At 57.5% G+C, this 12,570-nt stretch overlaps 1 protein-coding gene across 1 annotated transcript in view; it reads right to left on the reverse strand.

The window, feature by feature from the left end:
• The window catches only part of OLFML2B (olfactomedin like 2B), a 34,887-nt gene that overhangs the window by 5,703 nt on the left and 16,614 nt on the right, over positions 1 to 12,570 (reverse strand). The window contains exons 5-6 of the mRNA XM_080825047.1: positions 7,661 to 7,886; positions 5,521 to 6,033 (exon numbers count right to left, since the gene is read on the reverse strand). Of these exons, the coding sequence (XP_080681173.1) occupies positions 5,521 to 6,033; positions 7,661 to 7,886 (739 nt within the window). The remainder of the gene's footprint in view (positions 1 to 5,520; positions 6,034 to 7,660; positions 7,887 to 12,570) is intronic.

Here is a 12,570-nt window from a genome sequence, read left to right on the forward strand (position 1 = left end):
GTTCTAGAAGCGAAGTCTAACAGGACAGCGGAGTGTGTGTGTGCCTGGGAGCCGGCACCCTGACTGTGTGTGCCTTCCTGCCACCCATCTGCACGCAGTGTTTGCTACCCCTGATGAGCACGGAGCTCCGGGCAGGCCCAGTGCACGTGGGAGTTCAGCCAGACTCAGGGGAGCGAGCGCGTTGCCCCCACAACTGAGGAAGGGGGACCCGACGGCCCCCGAGGCCACACCTTCCATCGGGCCAGAGCTGGCTTTGAACGAAGACGACGGCGGTGCTTTAAGAAACACGAAAAACCGAGCAAAGAGCTCTGTATTATTTCTTACTTGTGTTACTTCCTTGCATTAGCCAACAACTTGGCCTAAAAATGATAAGACGGAAAGACTGGGTGACTCACAGTCTTTTTCTTGTCAGTCTTTCCCTCCTCAGTGGGCCGGAGAGAGGGCGTGCTGCTAACACAGGCACACACCAGCGAGGGAAACAGAACAGCTGAGCTGGCTTTGTGCAGCGTCTCCCCCGCTCCGCCAAGAACAAAATGCGTATGTACGAAGGAGCTATGACACAGGCACCGTGTCATTTTGGTGACTGCCACACTGGAGTCAAGTGACCTTATATTTGTAGTTAAAAAACCCGACATAAAGATGAATGGTAAAACTCATGCTAATTCTGGGAATTTTTAATATTTCTTCACTTAGAATGGCATGAAATAGCCAAGAGGAAAAAAAAAAAAGCAGCCTAATGAGAGAGAGAGAGAGAGAGTGAGTCACCCCAGAAGGAAAGGAGAAGCCTTCTACTGACGACCTGCACTGGCGCGGCCCCCGTGTGCTCATCGGGGCCAGGGCTCCCCCGGCCCCCAGCCGCCTGGCTCGCTGCTCCCACGGCCCTGCTCCTCCTCACTGTGGCACCACCGCCCTTCGCAGCCCGGCCCGTCCTTCCCAGTCCTTCAAGACAGCCGGGTCAGCGTCTCTTTCCAGGAGAGAGTCCCTCGGACCCCAAACACGCGATGCATCCCATCCCCACAGCTGGAAGGATGTTCTCATGTCTGAAACACAAGCGAGGGGGTCGCTGCCCTGCCTCTCTCTGAGGCGCCGTCACCTGGGGGGGGGTCACCTTCCACGGGCCTGCCTGAGAACCCCCCGCCCCCAGCTCTGACTGAGGGCAGCTGGGCTTCCGACTCTCTCTACCACTTCCAGCATTAAGGCCGTGCTCCCCTTCATCAGGCCCCTGGCTCCCTATCCCAGAGCCCTGTCCCTGCCCCCCAGTATTTCCCCCTGCACAGGGCTCCCTTCACGGCCCCCCACGGTGCTCTGCCCGTGCAGGCGCCCTCTCCCCCGGGGACGTCCATGCTGGCAACCGCGCCAGGAGATGGGGGTTCACCGTCAGAGCCCATGTTGGCCTCAGCTGGACCAAGGGCATCCTGTCTGCCAGGTTTCCCTCGTGCCACGTTGGTCACCTGCCGCCCTCCACCAGCGGTCCTCTCGGGAAGCGAGCCCTCTCACCCCCTGTCAGGGTGGCAAAGAGCGGTACTGGAGGAACCTTTTCCTGGCGGAGGGGAAGACTTTATTCCTCATCCACTTCCACGCAAGGTCTCTACTTTCCATTCTCGTTTCCGTGGCCAGAGCCCCTGGTTATGACTGAAGATCCCTGTGGCTGCAGGGGGCTGGCTAGGGGGCTGGCTAGGCGGCTGGGGACCGAGCGGCTGGAGCAGAGAGCCCGTGGAGTCCGGGGCAGGGACCGGTCTTGTCAGCATCTGGTCTGGCCGCCGCAGAGGCCGGGACCTCATGGGTCCTGCCCTCTTGCCCTGCCAGCACCACCTTTCTCGGGCAGCCCGGGCCAGCCCCCCTGACGCGTGGCAGACAGGCCTGGCCACCTTCCCCCTCTCCAGTCCCCTCCCCGCCCACAGCTGGAGGGCCAGCGAACCTCAGGGACTGTTAAGGTCTCAGGCTAGTCTGGGAGCCTGGTCTTCCCAGATCAAGTTTCCTGGATTCAATAGGGACAGGCTCTCGCTGACGCTGTCGTCATCCTGACAGTCCTCTTGTCTGCTCCTCCCCTCTCCCTCCCTACCCCAAACCAGCCCCGTGGAAAAACTCGCATCAGGAGCTGCAGCCATTCAAGTCTGGGGCTCTGCGGGGCCTGGCCCACGTGGCACAGCCTTTCCCTGCTCTGCAGAAACTGAGCAGCCCTCTCCAGGCCCCAGGACGGTGGCTGACCCCTCCCCAGGCCCCAGGACAGTGGCTGACCCCTCCCCAGGCCCCAGGACAGTGGCTGACCCCTCCCCAGGCCCCAGGACAGTGGCTGACCCCTCCCCAGGCCCCAGGGCGCTGGCTCACCCCTCGCTTGGAGAGCCAGCTGCCATCATTGACAGTATTTTTCCCTTCCCGGTCCCACAGTGACTACACTTCAGCCAAATGCTTGTTTCCATAACCAAAAGTTAATTCTAATTTACTTGTTTTTGGAGTTTTTCTGAAAGGTTTATAATTCCCCTGAGGATCATGGTTAGGCATTTTAGGACATCACAAAATCAGATTTGGAAAGCATGGGATAGGATGTTCCTCTTAAAAGCAGCCCCGTTTAAGACCACACCTCAGATAGCTCAAAATCAAAACGGCCGGCCTCATTAAGCAGCAAACAACCTTCAGGGGCAGCAGACCTGTGGCCCGGGTCGGTTTCAGCCAAATGGTTTTCATTTACCTGCAACCAGGACACGCAGCGCAACCTGGTCTTACTCACCAGGCACAGATAATCAGGGGTCTGCAGAGAAGGATCCAGAAAGGAAATCCCACCCACACTCACAGCAGCTTCAGGGAGGCACCTGACAGCGATAAGCAATCAAAAATGATTCCCCAAGGGGCACCTGGGTGGCACCGTTGGTTTGAGCGTCCGACTCCTGGTTTCGGCTCAGCCTATGATTTCCTGGGTCATGATCTCAGGGTCGTGAGATGGAGCCCCGCATCGGGGTCCCTGCTCAGTGGGGTGGGGCAGGGGTGGAGTCTGCTTGAGATTCTCTCCCTCTCCCTCTGCCCGTCCTGCTGGTGCTCATGCATGCACATGTGCACATGTGTGCCTTCTCGCTCTCAAACAAATAAATCTTTAAAAAAAGACGATTCCCCAAAACAAGCCAGTCAGGAATCCACGCAGCCCTGTCCCTTCTCCGAGCCACCCCGTCTTTTCACCCGTATGTGTTTGAAGAAAACCCCACGTGCACATTCACGTCCCTGTGTTTTCTCGGTGGTGGACCCAAGCCAGACAAAACCCTACAGGCCAGTCTGGAAGCAGAACCTTATACCCTCCACGCGCTGCTGTCGTTCTGGTTAAACAGAATCCGGAGCAGCAAGAGGAAACATTTTCCCCTCTCTGGCTCCCACCAGGCGAATGGCCGCAAGGATGCGGGGTGTCTCCTTCCTGCATTAGCATCTCAGACTCCTCGAGGAGGGGGGTTCCTGAGGGGCCCAGAAAGGTGCCCGTTGGCAGTTACACTGCCGGCGGCCCCCAGGGGAGGCAGGCACAGCAGAGCACTCCACTCCTGGCGAGGAAGTCACCCGGGGAGGCGGCTCCGAGGCTGATGGGCAGCATCGCCGGGGGCACGAAGGTGTGCAGGCCTACCTGTCTTCACTGTCCCTATCTGAGCCAGCTGTGGAGGGGCGTGGCAATATTTTGGGGGGAACTGACCCTCCCAGTCCCGGGTGAAGCGGTGGCAGAGTGGGGGGTATGATGTGGGGCTCAGGGCCTACGGCCCCAGGAGTGTGGTCAGGCTGCCCAGAGCCAGGGAGGAAGTGGAAACCTCGGGCTCAGGCCCCAGGGCAGTCTGCGGAACTCAAGCAGGACCTACAGCTTCAGAATTCACCACCCGCGCAGAGTGACCGCCTTCTTTGCCACTGTCAGCTTGCTTCCACCATGGAAGGGAAAGAAAATGAAGAAGACCACCCTCTCCTGCTCCCCCCAACCCCGTGGCCCAAGCACGGGCTTCTTCTGGAGGTTCACGAGCTTTTGCCCTGGGGTCTATTTCTACTGGTTATTTCCCTGCTCCCACGGTGCCATTATTCTGGGAATTTCCCTTGCCGTATCACCACCTGATAAACCTACTGCAAGAAACCACAGGATTTCGTGGCGGAAACAGGCTTTAGCAAATATCTAATTACATCGGAGCCCCATAGAAGGGGAGGGATTCGGCCAAGGTCACACAGCTGTCAGCGGCTGAGACCCGGCTCTGACCCCGGTGTCTGCTCCTGGCAGGTGCTCCTTCCCCAACCTTGTCCGACAGTAGCCAGCACCTTGTTCTGAGCAGGGAATGGAGACAAGGCGGCCGAGGGAGCGGAGAGTGGGAAGAAGAAAAAGGGAGAAGGCAAACCATGTCTCCTGTCAAAGCACGTTCATTTCCAACAAGCACTTTGATGAAACTCTTACTCAACAGCTGGTCTCGGTGGTGCCTCAGCGGATGTCTGGCTGCGTTCTCTCTGGGATGAGACCCCTGCAGCCTGCTCCCATGTCCTTCTCTAGCTGTCTTTCCCCAACACGTGTTCCAACCACGGTTCTCAGGGTCACCATGTGGCTCTGAAGCTTACGGAACAGACCGCACTTGCCACACTTCCGGAACGTGCTTTGTTCCTTTAGATCTAACAGTGAGAAGCCTTCCCTTCTCTGTTTAGAAAACTCCTGTTCATCCTTCAAAACCCAGCTCAAATGACACCACCTTAGAATAGCCTCCCAGCCTGCTTAGCACCCAGGCCACGCTGGTGCTCCCTCGGTCTCTCCCTCCCTCTGCCGCTACAGCATCTATCACATGAAGCCACAGCGCGCCACGCTCTCCGAGGCCGCCGCTCAGGGGATCGGGGCCCTGGGGCCCACTGTACTAGTGGTAGGGTGCTCGCTCTTCTCTGTTATTCTGGGACCTCCACGAATAAGAGTCCCTTGTTACTTCACGGCCTGGTAAACCTACTGCAGAAAACCTAGTCATTGCCAGATACCCAACCCCCATCACAAAGCCTAGGACACAGAAGGTGCTCAACAAATGTTTACAAAACTGACCGATGAGGTAGGGCCCTCTCTCCACTGACTCATGTATACCTCAGAGAGGAGCCTCCCACTGGCGCCACTGGCTCGTTTCGAATACATAAACCCTAGATGTTGGGGCACCCGGGTGGCTCAGTCAGTTAAGAATCTGACTCTTGTTTTGGCTCAGGTCATGATCTCAGGGTCGTGAGGTCGAGCCCCGCGTCGGGCTCCGTGCCCAGCAGGGAGTCTGCTTGAGATTCTCTCTCTCCTTCTCTCTCTCCTTCTGCCCCTCCCCCACCATCGCTCATATGCATGTGCACGCACTTTCTTTCTCTCTAAAAACCACGGCAGCAACAACACCACCCCTAGATGTTATTAACACCGATCACTGGCCGAAGGCATAACTTCACCTGCTTTTCCTTCCAGAGAAGGAAGGACCTTCCAGCCTTCTGGCTCCTTTCTGCCTACCTCTGGGCTGAGCCCGTTGCCAGAGCTGAGCAGGACACGGAGGCCAGGCAGAGGGAACTCACCTATGACATTCCGGATGTCATCCTCCTCTTCTGGGCTCAGGGTGGGGCTGGCAGGGACTGCGCCCTGCCCCGTGGTAGCATCTCTCCCCAACGAGTCCGTCTGGACTGTGGTGGGAGGCACCAGGGCCATGTGTGGAGCCTCAGTAAATGGGTTCCCAGAGGCCGCTGGCGGGGATGCCGAGGCCGGAGGCTGCTGGGTGGCTGTGTGGGCCACGGTAGTGGCTGGTACCTGAGTGGAAGGCTCTAGGCTTGCCTCTGCTGTGGGACCTGGAAACACGGAGGAGGTCTGGAGTGGTGCTGAGAACTGTTCTACTGAGGCAGACAGGGTGGGGTCCAGGGTGCTGGGCTCTGAGGGTGCGGCCATGGCTGAGGTCTGCGCGTCACTCATCCCAGTGGTGCCCTGACGGGTGACCACCGGTCTCCGGGTGACACTGGTCAGCAGGTCATTGTGTCTCAGAAGCTGGTCTTCAATCAGCAAATCCACTCCATTGTCACCACTGAAAAACTCATCTTCTGGGAAACAAACACAAGGTCATCGGTGAATCAGGGAGAGGAGCACTGTCAGGAGCAAGAGCATGTGGCATTTGGCAGATTAAGAAGACGGTTCCTGGGACGCCTGGGGGCCCAGCTGGTTAAGTATCTGCCTTCTGCTCAGGTCATGATCCCAGGGTCCCGGGATCGAGCCCCAAGTCAGGCTCCCTGCTCAATAGGGGAAGCCTGCTTCTGCCTCTCCTTCCACTTGTGCTCTCCCTCCCTCTCTCTCTCAAATAAACAAAATCTTTAGAAAAAAAATAATGAGAGGGTTCCTTTCCTCAACACGACACCCTGGTTCAGAGATGGAGCCCGGCTGGGATTTCAGAAGAGGGTGAGAAGTTGCAGGGATGGGAGGGCACTGCGTCCCCTAGAGGGTCTCCGACGGGACTGCCTCTCAGCTCCACCCAGGCTCGGGGACATGGGGAGGACCCGCACCCACCGCCACGGAGCCCAGAGGAGGCCAGTCACCCTGTCCATTCATCCAGCACGTTTATGGAGCACACTCAACAGCCATGAGCAAAACATCTTGCCCTTATGGGGCTTCTGTCTAGCGGCACAGACACTAAAGGACAGGTAGACAGCACACTTGACGGTGCTGAGGGGAAAATTCGAGTAGGGTGAGGTGTGTCCGGAGAGCTGGCAGGGGGTAGGGGGAGACTTGCAGTAATGGATCAAGTGGTCAGGATGGAGATGAGAGAGGCCTGAAGGAGCTAAGGGAGCTGGCCAAGCAGCCATCCGGGGAAGAGTATTCTGGGGCAAGAAGCAGCAGTGCAAAGGCCCTGAGGCCAGAACGTGCCTGCAGTGGGGTCAGGGTGGACAAGGCGAAGGGTGTGCAGGGAGAGTAACCCATGATGGCGGAGAGGGCACAGGAACTGGGTCACCGGGAGTTTGGGCGCTGTTTGGCCTTCAGCTCTTATTCTGAATAAAATGGGGGAGGGGGCAGGGTTTTGAGCAGAGAAGGCATATGAGGAAGCAAAGCTCTATTAGGACACAAAGAGGTCTAACCACAAATGAAATAAAAAGCAAATTGCGTTTCTTCTGTTCGTCAAAACCACCATTAAGGACCTGAAGCTGCGGTCCACGGGCAGGGCAAAAACGTGTGCGGCAGTTACCACTGACAAAGGACTTGTTCCAGAATTTAAAAAAAAAAAAAAATCCCACAAACCAGTAATTAAAAAGGAGAACAGACAAGGTTCAAAGTGGGCAAACTGATTACGTCAACAGCTAGGTGAGCACAAACTGGGAGGGGGGAGAAGCCCAGGTCCCCTGGAGACAGGGACAGCAGGTGGGGCTCTGAGCACAGCACCCCTCTCCCCACAAGCCTCAGTGTCCTCAAAACAGGACTAGAGGGAACCAAAGTCCCCTACAGCTCTGCTACGTGATCAGATCGCAAGCCCGGAGACCTCAAGTGACCCACCGGAGGCAGCGGCAGCGCAGCAAATTGTGAGGAAACGCAGCGGGAACTCCGGTCTTTTGTCTCGGCGGGCAATTCCCCCATGACCCCGCTGGCTCTGCGAGGCCACAGCAGTCATTAGACTGCAGGAGGGTCCAAATGGCGACTCCCTCCCCGCCCTTCCTCCACAGCAGCCTGCTGACCCCAACTCACGCTGCTCTTCGATGTCATTCTCCTCCTCGGGGACCTTGGCCTTGTAGTAGGTGATGCCCCGGATGACGGTGGGCTTGGAGGCTGGCCGGCCCCGCAGGTGCACCTGCCTCTGCAGGGGCCGCTGGGGCCTTGCCACCTCCGGCGGGGCCAGGGGCCGTGTCTGCAGGAGCTCGACAGAGTTGATGTGCTGGGACACGGTCTCTTCCTGCAGAAACCGCTCCTCATACTGCTCCTCGGAGGGGACACAAGGGAAGGCCGGGTCACTGGTCAGACAGGCAGGGGTCAGGAGGAGGCAAAGCTGCAGGCAAGGCACTGTCCTCCGAGGTAGGAACTCTTTACCATTCGCATTTACACGTCAGGAACCTGAGGCACAGAGAGGTTGCCCCAGGTCCCACAGCTGGGAAGTGGTGGAGGCAGGATTTGAACCCCCGTACCCTGGCTCCAGCGTGTGTCTCTGACCTCCACGCTGTACTTCCCAGAGGGTGCACTCCTCCTCTCAGCCTGGGCTAGGCCTGCTGTGTGACTTAGATCTGGAATCAGGTGTTTCCAGGGAGATCCCTGTGTGGACAACAGTGCCCGGGCCGGGACATGAGGCCTGAGGCCCACAATGCTCACCTCTGGGGGAAGTTCTTACTTCCACCGTCACAAAGAATGACCCCAGCCTGCCCTGATGCATCCAGAAGAAAGTCCAAGGTCCCTGGCCGGGCATTTACACCCTCTCAAAAATGGACCTTGGCCCAGCTCAGTGTTCTTCTCTCTAGTCCCGCCCCCCGAGCCCCGAGCCCCGGTCCTTCAGGCGTTTGGCTGACCTCTTGCCCTCTTGGCTCTCCTGAGCTCCGGGCTCTTGGCTGTGACTGCTCTTTCCGTCTGGAAGCCCATTTCCTTCCCCCTTCCAGAGCCACTTACCATAACCTGCCCATTTCTCAAGGCCTGGCTAGCATCTCAGGTCCTTAAGAAAATACTCCCAGACCTCCTCATTCATAATTAATCTTTCTCGGTCCTCACTTCGCACGTTGTGGCAGAGACTTCTGAGTGACTTAATGCAAATCCCGTCTCCTGTTCCTTTGCAATGGGAAACTGGCTCTGTGGGAGCGGCCGCGGGCCAAAGTTCTGGCCAGTGGGGTACAAGGACAAGTTGGTGGAAAGAGCCGTTGGAAAAGTTCCTTAAAAGGGGGGCTGTCAGCGTAAGGCATCTTTCGCACTCTTCCCGGTCGGTGTGGCCTGCAATGTGGACGGGGTAGCTTCCGCCGGGCACCCATCTCGTGACCACGAGGGGATTCTGAGGACGGACCTCGCCAACGGCTTCATGCAGCTAAGCACACCGGCCAGGTCGGCCTGCCTCCGAGGCTCCTTCTTCGTGAAAGAACATCAGCCCACCTACTGTCTGAGGCACCACGCTCGGGGCTTCTCCTCAAGGCTGAACACAACTTCCAACAGACCCGAGTCCACACCTCCTGTCACAGCCCCTCTCCCACCTGCCTTCCACGGGCGTTATGGAAGGATTTTGCCTCTGCAGACTCGAAGGAGCTGGAAGAACAGCCACCTCTTGTGCATCTCTGAGTCCCCTGAATGGGTGCTCCTTAGGACCTATTACACTGAATTTTTTTTTTTTTTTTAGTAATCTCTATGCCCAACATGGGGCTCGAACTCACGACCCTGAAATCAAAGAGCTGCATGTTCTTCTGACTGAGGCACCCTGGTGACAGTGAGTTTTTCACCCATTACAAATCCCATGGAACGGGCTACTTCTATGACGGGCACTGGGATTTTGTCAAGTGACGCTTTACAGTAGGCTACTGGCTTTCCTGTGACAAAAGAGTTGACCCAGGTGACAGAGCTGACGCGGCAGGTCCTCACACCCCAGCACACTGTGGAGAAGACTCCTGCAAGCCAGGAGCACCCTTCTGCCAGCCCCCATGGGGGGGGGTCCGAGAGCCGCCCAGGCAGGGGCCCTGGGGAGCCCCCACACCTGCCACCAGTCTGTCCTCAATTCCCATTTCTTGCCGTGACAGTGGTGTGGACGAGAGACGCAGGGATGCAGAGCCTGTGGTGATGGGTCCAGGGAGCACCCACCTTGACCTTCACGGTGTTTTGGCCCTTACAACGACGGGGCAAGGCAGACAGCACTATCCACACTTTGCAAGCAAGGAAAAGGGGGCTCAGGGTCATCTAGCGAGTTGGTTGCTGGTTAGTCGCTGAAGGGCGGAGGGGGCACCTACCAGGCAGGGCCAGGGCTGCTGTGTTCAGAGCCTACCCCCTTCCTGCCATGAAGCCACGCTGCCCACACCAGTGACCACGGGACTAACTTGTCTGCTATCCAAAAACTCGTCTACATCCTCAAGTGCACAGGGCCCTGGTCTGGCCAGTGCCCAGCAGACGTGGGGATCCCTCCTTTCCCACTGGGGAAGGAGGCTGGGAAGCGGATAAAGGCCCCATGTTTGACTCAGACGCTGTGGGCCGGCTAATTGCTGGACCCTGGTCTCCCGCGCATTGCGAAAGCAGGTTGCCATTTCTTCATGGTAAACCCCAGGAACTGTCTTTCATTCCAGGCTCTCCGGGACAGGCGGGGACTGCAGTTCCTTCTCCCAGCCAAGGAGATGGAACAAGACCATGGCAGCCTCTGCCAGAGAACATATAATTTCCTTGGATTCACTGGCGACAGGCTGAGCCGGGCGGCAGCTGCCCCCACCACGCTCGGCTTTCCTCTCTCTGCTAATCCGAGAGCCTGTTGTATGACTTCACCTCCTGGCGTCCCTATGTCCCCGCTCCCGCCCTGCCCTCTCCACTCCCAACCCAGCCCCCGGAGCCCCTTGCCAACCCTCCAGGCAAGACCTTCTTGGAGAGAGGCCTCTGACATATTGCCACTCACCACTCCGAGAAGCCCCAGTATCAATGGAGAACCCTGAAAATAACCACCAAACCTCGCCCCACTTGCCTCCTTTCTAGCATGGGGTTCGCTAAAGACACGGAAAGATAAAGAAGGGGAGGCAGATCCTAGCCTTGGGCCTTCTTCCCTGCTTCCCACTTTCCCACCCCTCCCTGGCCCTGGCTCTAACCACCCCCCGCTCCAACAACCCATTTGGGTGGATTGTGCTAACTTCAGCAGAGTGATGAATGGGAATTTCAGGAGGGGAAAGGGCTTTGCTGAGCAAAGAGAAAAAGAGTTTGGTGTGTTTGATTTGGTTTACTGTTTGCCCTCAGGAAATATGAGCTGGGTTGCTGAACATACCACATAATGTATCATCAAGACAACAGCCGAATTCTCCAGCTCAGCCGAGCGGGAAGCTGGAAGCCCGAGAGGACGGGGAATGCCGGACACCACTGGGCACTGGGCCAGAGGAACATGCCAGATGGGCTGAGATAGGAGCCGCTGGGCCCCGGGTGGGGGGAGAGGGTACCTCCAAGGTCCCTTCCAGCCCAAATGTCCTTGGCTTTTTGGCTTATAAGCTCAGATCCGTTCAAGGATGACCCACCAAGCAGACTAAACATGCTCAGTAGCTAGCCTGTTGGGGGACAACTAAAAACGAGAATAAAAATAATCGTTGAAGAAATATAATATGCCAAAAAAGCATCAAAGTAGTCATCATGGGTAAAACCAGAAAATTATTGGCCTTCCTTATCCTTATTTTCTGGTTTGGAACTGGTTTTATTTTGAGTTACACGCTGGGCAGGGTGCGAGTGCCATACCATCTTTGGGGCTTCTTGCCTCCAAAGTCCTAATCCGCCTGCCGTCCTACCTTGGGAACACATGTGCCCGGGGTGCCGTCCTAACCCACAGCTGCTGCCTGCCTCGCACCACGGTGATCAGTTTCCAAGAGTTCCAAGCCCAGGCTGACTTCCTCTCCCGCCCCAGTTCCTACTGACCCCGGCAGAGTCCGAGGTAGCAACGCCCAGCCCTTCTCCATGCCCTGGCACACGGCACAGCTCAGCGACTGGCGATCCCGGGCCCTGCTCCCCTCCACCCCAGCTGCGGCCATCTGGAGGGTCCACCTGGAATCCAGACTCTGCCGTCTACCACCGACGCTTGGCCCGGTGAACGCCAGCAAGGCCTCTCTTAATTGCTGTTGTCCCCTGTTGCCAAGGACCCTCTTCTGACACTTGACCCAGACCTGCTCGCACACTGCGTCTCGCACTCTTCAAGTCCTGCCACCAAAACTGACTGTTTCCTCCTCTTCGGCTCTTCGGGGTTAGCTCCCAAATGGATGCTGTTCCTTGGGCACCAGCTTAGGACACAACCCCCACATTAAATGGCAATACTCAGAGCCACAGAAATGCACATGACTGTAACTTACTACCTGGGGTCAAAAGGAACCAGCACCATGCGGGGGCATTTCTGATAAGCAGGTCCTGTGGCATCGCTCCAGACCCCGTCAGACAATGTTCCCCTTTACGCACGGGGGGGCGGGGGCTCCTGCCGGGATGCCACTGGGTGGGAGGAGATAGAGGTTTGAGAACCCCTGCCACCGCTTCCTGGCTGAGTGAGGCACCCCACGAGCGTTCCGGGATGTGTCCCCTCCTCTGGAAAGTGAGGAACCCGATCTCCGCCTGGCCTGCCGGAACCGGGGAAAAGACCACCCGGGATAGCGATGGAAGACCGGAGTGCACCACAAGCCCTGTGTGAACAGGGAGGCCCCACAACTTCCTGTTTCTATACTGGGGAGCTTTTGAAAGCCAAAGAAGGTTCTGTCAATAATGATGCCAGGACAGCAGGAGTGAACCACGACAGGCCCAGACAACCCAGCACGCACGCCCGCTCCTCCTCATTCCTCACTCGAGTGCCGGGGTGGGGCCAGGGCTTCACTGCTTCCTCACGGAGCCCCTGTGGGCTTCACCATTAGGTACCATGGACCTGTCCCCTGCCCCATCACACCCCTGCCCCAAGCACACCTACAGAAGGGCCGTCTAGAATA

Source organism: Martes martes (assembly GCF_963455335.1).
Source record: "Martes martes genome assembly, chromosome: 15".
Lineage (NCBI taxonomy): Eukaryota > Metazoa > Chordata > Mammalia > Carnivora > Mustelidae > Martes > Martes martes.